General features: G+C 39.7%; 3 protein-coding genes across 6 annotated transcripts; 1 reads left to right on the plus strand and 2 right to left on the minus strand.

Annotated features, from left to right (window-relative positions):
- Positions 1-243: 243 nt before the first annotated feature.
- On the minus strand, positions 244-2,979 carry timm17b (translocase of inner mitochondrial membrane 17 homolog B (yeast)). 2 transcript variants are annotated; one of them, XM_061075259.1, is made up of 6 exons: positions 2,939-2,979; positions 1,876-1,975; positions 1,728-1,791; positions 1,308-1,436; positions 1,080-1,190; positions 244-552 (listed from the first exon to the last, which is right to left on the minus strand). In XM_061075259.1, exons 1-6 carry the CDS (start codon positions 2,962-2,964, stop codon positions 494-496), a joined length of 489 nt encoding a protein of 162 aa, XP_060931242.1. In that variant the 5' UTR covers positions 2,965-2,979; the 3' UTR covers positions 244-493. The 2 variants fall into 2 exon arrangements, with proteins under 2 accessions (XP_060931242.1, XP_060931241.1); XM_061075258.1 differs by having other exon boundaries at positions 1,728-1,975.
- Positions 2,980-3,013: 34 nt separating this feature from the next.
- On the plus strand, positions 3,014-7,153 carry pqbp1 (polyglutamine binding protein 1). Of its 3 annotated transcripts, none has more exons than XM_061074820.1 (7): positions 3,014-3,083; positions 4,289-4,356; positions 4,457-4,568; positions 4,980-5,080; positions 5,937-6,128; positions 6,224-6,281; positions 6,751-7,153. In XM_061074820.1, exons 2-7 carry the CDS (start codon positions 4,290-4,292, stop codon positions 6,899-6,901), a joined length of 681 nt encoding a protein of 226 aa, XP_060930803.1. In that variant the 5' UTR covers positions 3,014-3,083; position 4,289; the 3' UTR covers positions 6,902-7,153. The 3 variants fall into 3 exon arrangements, with proteins under 3 accessions (XP_060930803.1, XP_060930802.1, XP_060930804.1); XM_061074819.1 differs by having other exon boundaries at positions 3,016-3,083; positions 4,274-4,356; XM_061074821.1 differs by having other exon boundaries at positions 3,016-3,083; positions 4,274-4,356; positions 4,460-4,568.
- gpkow (G patch domain and KOW motifs) lies at positions 6,347-14,618 on the minus strand. The gene is made up of 11 exons (XM_061074818.1): positions 14,434-14,618; positions 13,133-13,323; positions 12,044-12,189; positions 10,869-10,975; positions 9,768-9,969; positions 9,499-9,631; positions 8,402-8,567; positions 8,191-8,311; positions 8,018-8,087; positions 7,508-7,593; positions 6,347-7,403 (listed from the first exon to the last, which is right to left on the minus strand). The coding sequence occupies exons 1-11, from the start codon at positions 14,616-14,618 to the stop codon at positions 7,278-7,280; spliced, it is 1,533 nt and encodes a 510-aa protein (XP_060930801.1). The 3' UTR covers positions 6,347-7,277.
- Between the last annotated feature and the right edge of the window lie 1,199 nt (positions 14,619-15,817).

Here is a 15,817-nt window from a genome sequence, read left to right on the forward strand (position 1 = left end):
GCTTCGTCAATTTCCCTTTTGAAAAGTTTCAGTGCCAAACAACATCCTCCACCCCCTAAATGGGGTTTACTAAAATACTAATATAGTACTTGAATACAATTCTCAATGATAAAACCTCACTGAATAAATATGTTGATTTTACTACTCCCACACAACTACTTCTGTACTTATCAACAATAACTTTAAAGTTGAATAAATCTATGAGAACAGTTCTAAAATCTTTGGATTCTTGTTCATTGAATTAAAACATTGCATGAGATGCTGCAGGTGCAAACACGAGGTTTGTCAGAAGGATCCTCGCTCACATAAACATTCACTTAAAACTAAAACTCACAGTACTTTGTTCCTGAGGTATAAAACCTGAAGTGCAACTACTTGACACCACTGTAGTGACCAGTATCTCCACCTGATACCTGCTGTAGAACCTCGGTGTCCCTGCTACTCTTAGGTGGGTCTCACTGCTCTCACAGCTGCTCTCATTCCTTAACGCTCCCTACACTTGTGCTGCATCTTTTGGAGGCAGCTGATTCAGGTCGTCTGCAAAGGGAACAGCTGCAGGAGAAGGAGAAAGAGGAAAACACAAACAAGTCGGTTCGGTCAGGTTCAGGTTTTATGGCTGCACATTGTCTTCCATGATACATTAAGTTTCTCCACATCTCCCATGTCAGTGTCTCCTGCTCAATTAATCATTTGATGTGTTAACCTTTCCTCTGACTGTTACATCCACTTCTCCAGTTATTGATTTCCATCATTTCACAGAAAAGTCTCAGAGAAAATGTTTAACCTTTTCATTCAGTATGTTTATGTGCAAGTAGATACCGACATTGACAGCGCATCACAATAAGATCTTATGATAACCTGGGATGGATTTAATGCCAATGGTGAGCTTATGTATTTTTAATTGTTCAGAAATCACTTGTATTTCATGGACCTGGTAAACCATGCAATTGTTTTGTCCTCACAAAACATTTGCAGTTTTATAATATGATTAATGTATTATAAATGAGAAATTAAATTAAACATTGTTAGCTAACTGTGGCCATTAATTGGCTTTTTAAAAATACTGCAGCTTCACTTACGATTCTGAAACTGCTGCGCTGTGTATCTGGTGAGGAGGATCCCAAAACCCTCAATGAGAGCCAGCAGAATCCCTCCCATCATGGCAGAGCCCATCATTGCTAAGGGCCCACCTGGAGACAAGAACACAAAATGGTTTAATTCAATCAATCTGATTCACTCAGTGACACAACTGAGGTGGAGTCAAGCTCACTGTTAAGATCAGTACGGCTGTATGGGCTTGTTCTTACTGCGAGCTGCCAGGATAGCTCCAGTCAGCGCTCCACTTGTTATAGAGTTCCAGGGGTCTTCTTTCCCTCTCACACGAACCAGACCGCAGTCAATAGTGGAGAAGAGACCCCCCCACACAGCAAAGCTCCCTGTAGAACCACCAAAAACAAACCTGTGAGTATTTAGACTACCTCATTTATGCACACTTTAATGTGTTAATGGGTAAAATCAGACCAGCAAACAGGCTGACCCTGACCTTAACTTGGGATGCAACATAAAAGGGTCAGACATCCTTTTTATCATTTCAGTTTATATGGTGTAGATTAATTGCAAAAATGGAAATCTTATCAGTTAAATTAAAGAGAGCTGAAGCTACTGTGTTAAGTGTGAATGTAAAGTAAACATTTAATCAGCGCTGCTAGAACACACCACCTCCTCACCTCCGATCTGTGGAGCTCTCACTCTCACTGCGTTGGCGCTGCCTCTCAGTCGGTGTGCGACACCCTGAAACATGAGAGCACTGTTCAGTTCTGCCTTTGGAAACCTGGTGTGATTCACAGAGCAAAAACCATAATGTTCTGAACTCACTGCAGGGGCGTTACGAAAGCCCTTCATTGACTGGAACACCCCCCCACCGATCGCACCCATGGTGAAGGCGCCTCCGCAGTCGTCCACTATCCTCCACGGACTACAGGCCGACATAGAGAGGAGGAAGGATGTTAATAAAAGCAAAAGTTGTAAACACCTCCACTCTGTCATGTCGAATGTGTATTTCAATGTGTAATGTGTAAATGTAATCATACAACATTCAATGCTGAGTAATTTCAGCACAAAACAAATCTAATCTGGATAATTGCAGTGAGAAAATTGTTGTCATTACAGTTCAGTTCACTTTGTGCTAACACAGTGATTTAGATTATTAAATCAATATCTGATTTGTTAACTGACAAAAACAATTTGTTTCAATATTTTTTTTAAGCCATCATATCTATAGGTTTTGTGTACAAAACTCATTCGAGAACACATTGACTGGTTTGTCTACACATTTATAAATCTCAGTACACATATACAGGTTTGTGTACTGTATCTATAAGTCACTTGTATAACTTTGTGTACACATTAACACATCAGTTGATGCATCCACAGGTATAGTAGACATTATTAAATCTCAATTCATATTTACATGTTTGTGTACACATGTATAAACTTCTGTACACTTCCACAATAACAATCAACTATCACATATCATTACACTACACATTTACAGATTTTTAACACACAGTAAACTACACAACAAGCTACAGGTTCACAGCTCTCCACACGCATTTTCTAATGGAATGTCTATAATAACAGTCTCATAGAAATATAACTAACATGTAAAGTAAAATTTTTAGTGTATTTTTATTCTGTTTACCACACTGTCACTATATTTACATTAAATACTGTTGGATCTTCTTGTTGTTCCTCTGTGGACACACTGACCCCAGCTCCATCTCCTGCACTAAGCTAACATGCTAACAGGCTAACAAGCTAACATGCTAACAGGCTAACTCTATTCCCACTGACTCTGGTACAAGTTAATACAAACACACACAGAGTCCGGGGCTCGGTGTTTCTGAACAAACCGGGAAACGAGAGGTGTTAATCTCACCAGGGCTCGCGGGCATATTCCTCCATGTTGTTTGTTGTCGTCGTCAAGAGAGCTGCGTGACGTCATCACAGCGCGCCGCCCCGGACCTGCTGTTGTGGTTGAACGTCGCGTCGTCCACTCGTTGGATCTTATTCTCCTGAACCAGGTAAAGAGAAATGCTTTTAATTCGTGTTTATCACGTAGAAATTGTGGGTTTGTTGTTTGTGTGTTTTCTGCCGGACACACACGTGTCTTTGCGGGTTTATTTGTTCAGCTGTAAGCCCCGAGTCTCCGAGCCTGGTTCAATTAAACCTCACATGTCTCACAGATCCGTCCTTTTATTGTTGAAAATACATAGTTGTTCAAACTCAAAACTGGAGCAGATGGAATTGACGATGATTACGAGACTAAATGATCAAAGACACGTTTCACCAGGAGACACAGAGACACAAAGGAGGAGAGGAGGCTGAAAGTAGCTTCAGATCCACAGATTCAGAGGGAAGCTGCTGGTTTCTCTGACATTAAAACCACATCAGGCCAACTGCAGGTTAAAACACTCCTGCTACGATCCCAGAAGAGCTTCAGACTCTGCATAACACGTTTTATGTTATGGAAAAATGTCTGTGAGAATGTACAGAATCGCTTCAATCCCCCAGTTTGCAGTTGATTGTGATTAAAAGTCCAGTCGAGACACTGGTTTGTTCGACCAACAGGCCAAAAGATGTGTTTAATAACTGTTAATGTAAAAATTACTGAGGCCACATAAATATCTTCAGTTTTTTAATTTTATCTGAATAAATCTGTTTGATATTCAATTTACTGTCATATGAAAAACTTGAATGGGACTCACAGAGCTCTTACCTCGCCAAGCAGTGTTCTTATGAAACCACATTTAAATTCACTTGATTTGAAATTTTATTTGGATCTGCACAAACTCATCATTCCCCTAAACATGCCTGAGTTTTTTTAATCAACATCCATCACTTGTTATCTGGGAAAATCCATAAAACTGTAGAAAAGCATCTCACCATGTTAAAGAAAGTGAAATTCTGCTTTGGATCTGCAACAAATTTGATTTGTGCTTCACTGAGTTGCTATTTTCGTGGAAATTGGTTCAGTACATTTTGTGTAATCAAATAAATACTGATGAGAACATATTACCACATTGTGGGTGGAGGTAAAAATCATATTTAAATTAAATAAATAAAAAACCTGCAGGAAATACAAGCATATAGTATTTGGCTGTATAATTAATACTTGGTACAATCAGCTGAAAATAAAGTTTACCGTCAGTCAAATATCATTTTCCCTTTCCTTATTATGCTCATGTACTAACTGTATATATATTTTAAAAAGCCCCCTGTGTTTCAGGATGCCTCTACCTGCGGCACTGCTGGCCCGCTTGGCCAAGAGAGGGATTGTGAGACAGTCGGATCAAGGTACCAGGAAACTTCTTCTTCTCGTCCTTCACTCATTTCTGTCATATGTTTCTTACATTTTTGGTGTCTTATAATAACATTTATCTTCTTATTCCACCAGAAGTAGATGAGGAGATTATTGCTGAAGATTACGACGACAACAACGTAGATTACGAAGCCGGCAGAGCAGAGAATCTTCCTCCGAACTGGTACAAAGTGTTTGACACGGCTTGGTATGTAAACTTCATTTCTACAATTTGTTTTTACTGTCAGTCAAAACAAATTGTTACAAAGCTAACCTTCTTCCTTTGTAACAGTTTCAAAAGATTGAAGTCCAATAATATCTGTCAAGGCTCAGTTGCTTTTATTATGGGGTTAAACACAGCAGATTAATTTTATTATGCAGAAACATCAACATGTTACAGTTTATGTGAAAAGAAACTTCTTAAAACAACACTTACATTAGCAGACGTTTAAAAATGTTTGAGCTATTTCATAGTTATGTTAGCCTTGCCACTCTGCAGCCATATATGCGTTCATGATTTTATAGTTTCGTATTGTGGGAAATAAGATTATTTTAACCATCAAATTAACTAATTCAATCAAACTCATGTGTGTTTATTATTTATCCTTCAAACCCTCAGTGGTCTTCCTTATTACTGGAATGTGGAGACAGATTTGGTGGCCTGGCTGTCCCCAAATGACCCATCTGCAGTGGTATCAAAGGCTGCCAAGAAGATAAGAGGTATGACATTATAAAGCCTCTGCACTCTGCTAAGATGACGTAGGTGAAGATGACTACTTGGAGTATATCCAGCTGCAGCAGAGGCGCACAGGAAGTTTGTCTTCCAGATGTGGTTAAAGTGAGGGGTGGGGTCGGGACGGAGGGAGTCAGACTCACCTTCACTATACAAATATGATCACTCAGCTTTACTGACATTTTGTCTGTCAATATTGACTCAGAGTAAGCTGCTTGTTATTGGTTAAAACACAGGAAACATAGGGGGGGGGGTGCTGGTGCATGTGAATGAGGGGATGGATCTGAAACACTGTTGAGTCTTCTCTGTGCCACGGGACTGACTCAACTGAGATGTGATGACTCTGGAGACTTGTCCGCACTCTCACAAATTCATTTTGGCACCATGTACATTGATGTGGTTGGACAGGTCAAGGGCAGTAATTCATTCACAGAGGAGCAAACACAATGCAGAGTATTTACTCTTTGCTTGGGTGAGGGGAGGAGCCGCTTTAAAGGATGTTCGGTCCGTTTAAATGTTATGTAGTTTATGTGGAGGCCAGCAGATTTATATTGGCACAGCCTGATAGCCTCTGCAGGGTCCCGTAAAATGTCAAAGGGTCATTTACCATAAATGCTGGGCTTCCATAGGAATGTTCACCCAACTGTAAAACTGTTTATTGATCTATAAGTTAATCTGATTAATGATCCTAGTTGATGTCCTGTCACCTGAGACATCAGAAATCATTGCAGGTATGATCATTTTTGCAAGTAATCTCAGAATGCAGTTTGTTTTCTGCCACACTTTGGCAATAGTTTATTTTGCGACAGCCGGCTTTTATTAATTTTTTTTTTCTTTGTCTAGTTGATGTAGGAGGAGGCGGAGGAGGAGGAGAAGAAAAAACCATCGAGAGGCAGTTCGAGAAGCTGGATAGAGAGCGAGAGCGTGAAAGAGAACGGGAGAGAGAGCGAGAGCGGGAAAGGGATGAGGCGAGGGACAGAGACAGAAGGAAGCCGAGGAGGGAAGACGCTGCACCGTACAACAAGAACAAAAGAGGTAACGTTTACATCTGGTATAAACTACACAAACATTTTCAAACCAATGTTGTTTTCTATGAATGGAAGTTACACACAGTATCTTTTTTCTTTCAGGTAGAAAAGAAGACGAGATGGACCCCATGGATCCAAGTGCTTATTCTGATGCTCCAAGGTATTTACAGTCATGAAAAGGTCACTCCAACGTGGTGTGGACAAAAATCTCAAACACACTTTGTTTCAGTTTTGTAGTTTTTAATAATCGAATGTAAAGTTACAACGTAGAAAGCTTCATTCAGAGGAGACAAGATTTATGAGCAGGTGTAACAATGTCATATGGAACCAGTGGCTCCTACATTTCCCATAGATAAACATAACTCATGATTTCATTTGATAAACTAAACACCAAACCTCCTTATTTTTACTGCAGGCTTTTGGTTATACATAAGCACATATCTCCAAAATCAAATCAATGACATCAGGGCTTTTTTACAAACTTGACAAAGCTTCCCCAGAGACAGAAAACATGATTCCCACCGTCAGAGTCAAACTAATCACGTCCATTAAACTCTTAGTGTTGACCCTCTAGAAGACATCATAACATAACAAGTCAAACTGTTTATAACAAACGTTCCTCTCTACAGGGGGTCGTGGTCCACCGGGCTGCCCAAGCGTAACGAAGCTAAGACCGGTGCCGACACCACGGCGGCCGGGCCCCTGTTCCAGCAGCGGCCGTACCCGAGTCCAGGAGCCGTGCTCCGGGCCAACGCAGCCAACAAGATACCCAAGGAATGAGCTTCTGTCCCAGGACCAGGACGCAGCTCTTCTTTGCTTTGCTCCCATCTTTACATTAATGACTGACAGCTTTTCATTAAGTTTTCTTTCCATTGTGAAATAAGTGAACGGGTCAAAAACTGGGGGCATTTATACTTTTGTTGAGCAGTTGTAAATATGTTTTTATATCACCTGAAGATCGCCCCCCTCTTGTTATTAGAACAACTATCGGGCATCATTTGCTAATAAATCTTAAGATGACTGTGAAAATGACTCATTGCTGCTTTTGAATTTGTTTTATTACAACATTGCATTAAACGTTTTGACATTTCTCTGAATGTTTCAAAAGTCCACATTTAGGGAGACGAAAAAGACATGATATTTGTAAAGAAGTCAATCATTGGTCGGTTGCTCCTACATAATGACACATGGAATCATAGTCCAGTGTGAACACCTGCTCGTTTCGATCGAGCTGAACTATCGCTTTGCACTTGTTCTTGTCCCGTTGGAGGATATGTCCGACCTGAACAGAAAAACATAAACACAGCCGTAAGAAAAAATGAATCACATTCACATCATTAAACCAGTGCACTGCAGGAGATATGATCCAGAAGATCCATGGCTCACCTGACCCCTGTGTTCACCCAGTACGACCATTATAGCCTCATCGTCCCTTTTTGGGACAATGGTCTCCAGCATGTCCTGCTTCACATCTGTTGGATGAAGAGACAGAATGTGATTCACCTCAGATTTGATAAGGTCCCGGACACTAAAGAACATTTCTAAACATCTCATGATTAGTTTTTTGGGAGGTAAGGATATTGTAATTTTACTCTTAATGACAAAGCAAATAAAAAAAGCATCATATGTCTAAACCTCCATCGAACCAGGATGTTAAAACCACATAATCTATGTAGTCCTCACATTAGCACTACTGCCTCAGTCTCGATCAAAGAGGAAGTACCTGGCTCCAGGCTTGTCACTGTAACACCTTCGTTTGCCAGATGTAATGTGAAAATTAACACATTTTGCACTTCACAGTTCTTGTAGAATTCTAATTAGCGGATATAAAGTCACCGGAAAGAGGGAAAACTGGAACTAACACGGAGAGAGGCAGAGATGGAACTAATGACTCACCGTCTAGCAGTCTCCCCTCTTCAGTTCGGCACACACAGGTGGAAGGTGTCACAACGTCCTCCACACACATCTGGAAGAAAACAACACTGGTGTTAAAACAGAAACACAACCTTTATGATGGTTCAAACTGGGATTTTCTGTGACTGGTCAAGAATTGGTCTGCGCTCTAGTACCTTTGAGTTGTAGTACTTGCCGCCTTTGAAAGTTTTGTCTATAAAGCGAACTTTCAAGTCTCTCTGGAGCCAGGGGCGGGGAGCAGGTGGCTGCCTGGCTTCTTTAGATGAAGGCTTCTCTCTGGAGAGAGGAAAAACAAATGTACAGTTAGTTTACTCCGAGAAAACATTGACCAAGATTTTGAAATTCAAACATTTTGTAGAAATGTACCTGTCTGCACTTGATTCCCTGTGTTTCCTCTTCCTGTCACCTTTTCTTTCATCTCTCTCTGCAGACTTGTGTTTTGCATCGTCTCCACTACTTCGCTTGTCTTTCTCCTCCCGTCTCTCTCGCTCTTTCTCCTTCTCCTTCTCCTTGTGAGCTTTACTGAGGCGACCTGATAAGAGGATAAACAGTGTTACCACTATGACATTAAGTAAAAGTGTGCAAACTTGTTATTCTTGGTCTGGGAAGAAAATCAAGCAGTGCCACTTGAGGATAACCCTGTTTAACGCAGTCAATCATTTCATTAAAGATTAATCTGCCACTTATTCTCAGTTAAGTGTTTGTTCTATAAATAGTAGAGAATTAGCATCACAGATTCCCAAAGCTCCGAGGCTGATATATTGAAGAAGCTTTGTTTGAACAACAGTCCCAAACTTAAAAATACTAAATGTACTAACATAGAACAAAGGAACATTACATATCTAGCAAACATTCATGTTTACTTTGAGAAGAGCAAATCCCTTTTTCTTCTCTTGCATTTGATTTGATTTTTGATTTTTTTCTGTTTTTCTGTGAGTGTAAGAAATCTGCAATAGCTCTTATAATGCTGATAACTTCGCTTTTCAGAGAAATAGCTAAGAAATGCTAGAAATCATAATTTAACAAATAGTGAATTAAAATAAGTGAAATGATTAATCGATTATCATAACTGTTGATTCATTTTCTGTTGTCAAATAATCAATATATAATCCATCTTTACACAAAACAGAAGCCTCCTCCAGATCTCTTAATTCAACTGGACACTTCACACATGATAATGTTTAAGTAAAAAATGGCAACAAAAAACTTTAAGATTGTTACTAGTCATTTATGTTTAAGAAGCATAATATACCTATTGTCTTTAACCAGCTCAAACATAATAAAAAAAAGGACCTTACAATAAGATATAAGTAAACATGGGCTGATTATGTCAAATGCGACAAAGTGGACGGGAAATATTTTCTGATTTAGCACTGATGATCACAAAATCAAATTCCATTAGAATCAAGAGCTGTTTTAATGAATGATGCCCTTTTCTGTTTCATTTGTTCAAAGTTACTCACTCAGGTCTTTGCTGTTTTTGTCGTATTCCTTACGCTCAACCACTTTTAGAGCGTGCTGGCTGATTGCCGCAGTCTTGCCACCGATAGCCAGCTTCACCACAGCTCGAGCGTTTTCTGGATCAACGCCTTCAATCTGCAGCACATGGAAAATAGTTATGAAAGAAGTCAGAGAAAACCATGTAAAGAAATAAGAAGTAGTGATGCAATATCTTTTGTCTGCTTCTGGGGATGAGTGTTGAGAGGCAACAGACATGTTAGATTCACCGTACCTTCCCATACAGGTCCTTGTGTACCCCTGACACCACCAGCACACAGCCCCCGGGACCCATCACTAGTTGTTCCTCCTCCCGCTCCTCGCCTGGCTTGGGGGGTCGCTTGTGTCTGGTGGGCTCCAAATCCTTTATCTCTGCACGATCTGCACCAAGACCCAAGCCTCTCGCACGCACCTTGGCTTCGATTGGCTTCACATCCCTGCAGCAGACGGGAAACATCAGCATTCAAAAAATAAACGGGTCCAGCTCATGTGTAGGATGTGAAAGAGGTTAAAGTTGGAAACAGCTTTAGTTTAGAGGGTGAAACTAAGATGGTGAAACATGAAAGATCGACTGAACCAAAATTATATAAATATGTGAGAAGTAGAAAATCCTCATATTTGAGAAGCTTAAGGTAAAGTATTTTAACTCCACAGTGGTGTTCATTGATGGTTATGTTAGATCAGTGGTTCTCAAATGGGGGTATGCATTATTTTTAAATTAATTTACAATTAGCGTCCATTCAAAAATCCTTTAAAAAATGTTATTGAATAGATATTCAATAAAATATAAGTGTAAGTTCATGAACTGAATCTTATATTCAGTCGGCTATTCAATTTCATTATCCTAAAAACCCAGAGTCTCCCCCAAAGCGATGGTTTGATTCAACCTGGCACACGCCACCTGTCATCACCTGGGGTTGAAGCGTAGCAGCAATGCCACTGAAAACCCGGAGGGACAAGTGGCAAAATCAGAGTATTCACAATAAGGTCGAGACTTTAACTGAGGTCTAACTGACCTTAAAGCGAGCAAATATTTCACAATAAAATAACAGAAGAACACCTCAACAATATTAACAATAAAATAGATAGGGTTATTTACACTTTGTGTTATTTCTTTGGGGAGAGATTAGCCAACAGTGACATGAAGCCAGCACATCTTCAGCGGTATCTCCAGACAAGACATGAGAGTCATGTTGGTAAGCCACCTGAGTTTTTTTAAGAGGAAACTTTCTGAATTTTTTTTTCAAAAGGGGGTACGTCACTGAAAAAAGGTTGAGAACCACTGTGTTAGATAAAGAGAGGTGGTGACAAAGCAGGGGGTCAGTTTGTTACTTACTGTTTGAAGGTGCGGCCAATGCCTTCCTCTTTTTTCCATCCCATCCCCTTCAGCAAGGCCATTCCATAAGCCTCAACAGGAATGTTCGCATAGTCTGCCTCTGTTGACTGATGGACAAAAACATTAATATAAGATATTCAATTGTACATTTGTAATTAAACTTGTGTAATATCAGAGTTAAGAAACACAAAAACTGTCTGTGCCATAGAAGCAGTTTGTGATGTTGGTCCGACTCAGCCTTTTGGCTTCAGGCTGTCGGACTCGGCTCAGGCTGATCAAAGTGACCAGGCAGCAATCCTCATCAGAGCAGTGGCTCTGCTCATCGCTCTCTGCTGACGGCTTCCCCTCGGAGGGAAGCTGAGAGGCCACTGTCGCAGGCTACACTGCATTAAAATGAGCCGGGGGCCAGAGTGAGGAGGTTTCCCCTGACTCTCATGTTCTGACAGCCACATCTACAGTGAGTGAGAGCAGACATGGGATGACAGTGACGAGGCGTGAGAGGCCTCTGATGAGAGGGACCAGAAAGAAGTACGATTGGTTGCCTGCATGTCTCTGGGTAGAATGCCGACCCCTGTCTGCCACCAAGACCTTACTGTACCGAAAAAGTCCTCTGTACCCTCACATAAGCACACAAGTGTGAATGCACACAGGCCGTTGTTGTTCTCAGTCGTACTTCACTCACTCAAAATTTCAATATCTGACTCAAAGTAGCCCATCTGCCAGACTTCTTATAAGTGGCTTGGCCTCCCTGCTCAAATAAATATTACCACTGCATTTGAGCAAGTGAGAAGAAAGATTACTAAATACAACCAATATGCATCTCCCTGGTGTCTAGGTAAGTTTACTTACATGATAACATGGTATTTCATGATGAACATAGTACAACAAAATAAAAGTTCTGACTTAAAAAAACGAAAAACCCTTAATGATAATTCATTGGACAGCTAATTCACTTCCTCTATCTGATCTAATGAATCAATGTGACCTTGCTTTTTTCTATCTATATATTTTTTCTATTCCAATTGAGACAATTAATCCTCTGATTCTACTTCAAATGTCTCTAAAAAAGTGTCCGAACACTGCAGAACACAAGAATCTTTATTGATCCAACGACTGAACGAGAACCAACTCGACTGCAGACTGGAGAAAATATGTGCCCGTGTGTTGGTACTTACGGATTCAGGCCGCAGATCCCCCGCTACGTGGTCTCTGTCCTCGAAGCCCTCGGGCACTTTGTTTAGCATCAACAGGGGGATGCTGAGATTCGGGTCAGTTTGTGTCTGGGGGCCATTCTCCCACTGTTCAAGCTGCCTCCGTGAATCTACAAAGAGGTATGAGGGAGCATTGTTAAGAGAGCTACTAGGAAAACCAAGTACACAACTCAAACATCAAACCACAGCTTACATGCATTGTTGTATAAAACCGTTTGGGCACAATAACCTAATCCACTGATCTTTAAGTCATTTAGAGTCATAATTTACATAGCACCTATAAAACAACCATCGTTGACCAAAGTGCTAAACAGGAATTCAACAGAAATAAGTCGATAAAAAGTAAAATAACAGAATAAATGGAAAATGCAAAGGCAAAACAAAGGTAAACATCATAAACCACTTAGTATTAAAATATTGGACAGATAAAATCAAGAATCTTAAACCTTACTTGATTATAACGCTAGCGAGAAGACGTGGGTCTTAAGCTACGATTAAAATGTTTCTAGGGTCGGAGCGGTTCTGATATGAAAAGGTAAACTACTCCAGGGATTAGTGGCCAAAATATCTTCAAGTGTTCCTGCCTTCAAAATACATATTTAAGAGGATGTGACACACAAAAGTGAGGGCACTCTACTACCTCAGTACTTGGTAAAAACACTATTTGTTGCCATTTAAGAATTGTTCCGATCTTTACCCAGGAAGCTTCACCTACTCTTCCTGTAAAGTACCCAAAAGCATTATATTTGAACAGTTAGGGGAACACGATGTCATCAAGCCATTCTACTATTTATTGTTGTTTCAATAAGATAGTCATATATTTTAAATGTCTATTTTTGTTTCAGACTGCTTGATATTCAATACACCTTCTCAAATATTCTACCCCTTGACAGTTTTGTGTGATACAGGATGCCTAAATTTCCCTCGGGATCAATTAAGTAAATCTAAAAATAAAATTCCATCGATTGGCTGCTGACGATGCATTTTTCTCCTTTCTCTCCAATAAATTAACACATTTGTAACGTGCCCGGCAGAAATCGAGCATCAGCATACCCTCGATGAGTTCTTTGACAGCCAGCGACTCCACAGAGTCTTTCTCTCCGCTCGTCTCCTCTGTTTTGGTTCCGCTCTCCTCCGGTTTGACTCCGCTCTCCTCGCTCTGTGCCGCTCGGTCCGGCCGGTGCCAGCGGTTCTTCTGGATCAGAGGGATGATGAGCTCCTTGGTCTTCTCTGTTGGTTTTGAACTGCAATGACAGCGACATGATTAAGTGTTTAAGCTAGCAATGAGAATTCCAAAGCATACAGTATACCTTAAATGACAAATGAATGAGACAATAGTTTAAATGAGGTCTTTGTCTGTTGTTACCCATGGCATGTACTTTTCCATTTGTAGCCAAGCATGGTTAAATCTACACTTCCCTGGCATAGTGCATAATCCCGCCTGCTTCCCCACCGGACTTTTTTAATAGTACGAGAGCGTATGCCTGCTTATATTTATGTTTAACACTTTTTTATTGGTTTTCTTTGGGTACTCAATACAATTATAAAAACAAATCTGATGGATATACTCCTACCCATAATACTACCCACCCACCCCGGCCAGCCTACCCCATGCAGCAGAAGTACATAGAATGTATATATTGCCTGCTTATATTTAGAGCGTATTTCTTTTAAAAGCATATGAATTATTTAAATCTCAGCGTAAATGAATGACATGGAAATATTAATATAACAAATTTCCATGACTTCTCCAAAACTATTGGGAGCAGCACTTTTCCAGGCCTTGAAATAAACATTTTACAAAATCCATGGCTTTTCCAGGTATTTCATGACCGTAGGAACCCTGCACACTGTTCATCTACACATCTACACTACAGCAACACACACTTCCTGCTTGTCACTGTCATGTGACTGAACTAACCAATAGGACGCCAGAAAGGCCTCAGACTAAAGTACATTTAAAAACAACCACAGAGGCAGATTCAACACATCAGTGCTCCTCTTCTTGCGATGCTAATGTAAAGATTAAAATGTATAAATACATAAATCACTTTTGCAAACATACATATATGAATAACTTAACTGGGAACACTGTAATTTTCTTTATGTAAATTCACATAAACATATGAATGAGCTTAACGTTCCCCCTCACCAGCTTAACAAACAATATATATTTACATACGTTGAATGTCGCACGTACGTATATTGAATAACAACACTAATTGTTATTAACATAATCAATTATTGCTCATGTTGACAGGGAAATCGTAGGAAACGCTAGTTTTGATGCTGGTTACAGCTAGCATCAAAACGTTAGCTGAACGTCACAGTTAGCATTAGCATCCGAAGCCTACCTGTGAAGTTCGTTCTTATCGATGACGGTGAGGAAATCTTTGTCTTCCTTGCTGGTCAACGCGTCCGCGGCGGGAACCTTGAACTTATTGAATGTTTTGGTGAAACCAAACGACACCGAGGAGGTTTTCTTCTCCCCTTGCTCCTCAGCGGCAGCGGCGCTGGTGTCTTCCCAGTGCGACGCCATGTTTGTTTGGTAAGCGACTGGAGGACGGAGCGAAAGGCATTCTGGGAGTTGTGGTTTTCTTTCCCTCGCCTTTGATTCGCCCCCTCCCCGCCGGATCGCGAATGACGACAACTCCTTTCATGCGTCAGACATTAAAGTATTTAAATAAATGTTTACATATATATACTTAAATGATAATGATATTCATGTCATTGATAATGATCTGTGAACTAAAATGTTTTTATTCCCTAGTCATAATATGTTTTGTAAGGTGATTGACAGCTAATATTATAGAATTGTAATAATTCTATAAAATGTATTGGTGATTATATTCAACCTAACTTTTAATATTTTCAGGAATATTGCACAATTTGATTTGTTTACTCTTTTAAAAGTATTTCTACTGATGTGTTTTTTAAAAGAAGGGATATTAATAATAATATATTTTCAAAAAACGTATTTGTAGAAAATATTTTTAAGAGTTGGCCAATTAAATTACGCAAAATGCCTGAAAATAACATTTAACAACTTTTAGTGTTTTTAAATGGAATATAATTCAACAACTAATCAGTATCAAATTGATAAAAGCTGTAATAAGTCAATCACCTTACAATACCTAATATGACAAGGAAATTCAAACGTTTTAGTTTACAGATCATTATCAACGCATACATATAATTTCCATTTATGTGTAAATATTTGTAAACTATTTATTAATATTTCCAATACTATATATTTGTATATTTAGCTCGTTTGGCCTCTTCACTGTTCATTAGAATAAAATTATGTTTATTAAATATCTCTAATCAACACTCTGCTATCAGGTCATTGTAGCTTTAATTCCTGACTCATGATGGGAGTTGTAGTCATTCGCGACCCAGGGAGTGAGTCAAAAGCAGGGAAAGAAAACCACAACTACCAGAATTCCTTTCTCCCTCTTCTGTCATTATTATTACTATCATTAATATCATTGGTGTGTCCTCACTGGTATGTACAACGTCCCTTATGGCCATTGCTAAATCACATTTGCAGACAACACAACAACAGCAAGAAAAACACATTACAGGAGAAAAAATAAATAAATGTTAAGTTTTCTATAAAGTCATTTGTGTACAGCAGTTATATGTTTTTTGAAGTGTTTTTTTAATGTTGTGTTTTCCATATTGTGGGTGTGTTTCCGCAGGGAGCCACCATAGCCATGTGAACAGGTGTATAGCTGT

The sequence above is a fragment of the Limanda limanda genome, chromosome 7 (assembly GCF_963576545.1).
Source record: "Limanda limanda chromosome 7, fLimLim1.1, whole genome shotgun sequence".
NCBI lineage: Eukaryota > Metazoa > Chordata > Actinopteri > Pleuronectiformes > Pleuronectidae > Limanda > Limanda limanda.

Excerpts from the sequence above, each read along its gene's own strand:
- timm17b (XM_061075258.1), bottom strand. The coding sequence starts at position 2,964 with ATGGAGGAATATGCCCGCGAGCCCTG. Across the intron at positions 1,976-2,938 it reads GAATATGCCCGCGAGCCCTG|TCCGTGGAGGATAGTGGACG; the intron begins GTGAGATTAACA and ends GTCGGCCTGTAG. Across the intron at positions 1,437-1,727 it reads GAGAGCTCCACAGATCGGAG|GGAGCTTTGCTGTGTGGGGG; the intron begins GTGAGGAGGTGG and ends GTGGTTCTACAG.
- pqbp1 (XM_061074820.1), top strand. The coding sequence starts at position 4,290 with ATGCCTCTACCTGCGGCACTGCTGGCCCGCTTGGCCAAGAGAGGGATT. Across the intron at positions 4,357-4,456 it reads TGTGAGACAGTCGGATCAAG|AAGTAGATGAGGAGATTATT; the intron begins GTACCAGGAAAC and ends TTATTCCACCAG. Across the intron at positions 6,282-6,750 it reads GCTTATTCTGATGCTCCAAG|GGGGTCGTGGTCCACCGGGC; the intron begins GTATTTACAGTC and ends TCCTCTCTACAG.
- gpkow (XM_061074818.1), bottom strand. The coding sequence starts at position 14,618 with ATGGCGTCGCACTGGGAAGACACCAGCGCCGCTGCCGCTGAGGAGCAA. Across the intron at positions 13,324-14,433 it reads GATAAGAACGAACTTCACAG|TTCAAAACCAACAGAGAAGA; the intron begins GTAGGCTTCGGA and ends CTGTCATTGCAG. Across the intron at positions 7,594-8,017 it reads AGAGGGGAGACTGCTAGACG|ATGTGAAGCAGGACATGCTG; the intron begins GTGAGTCATTAG and ends TTCATCCAACAG.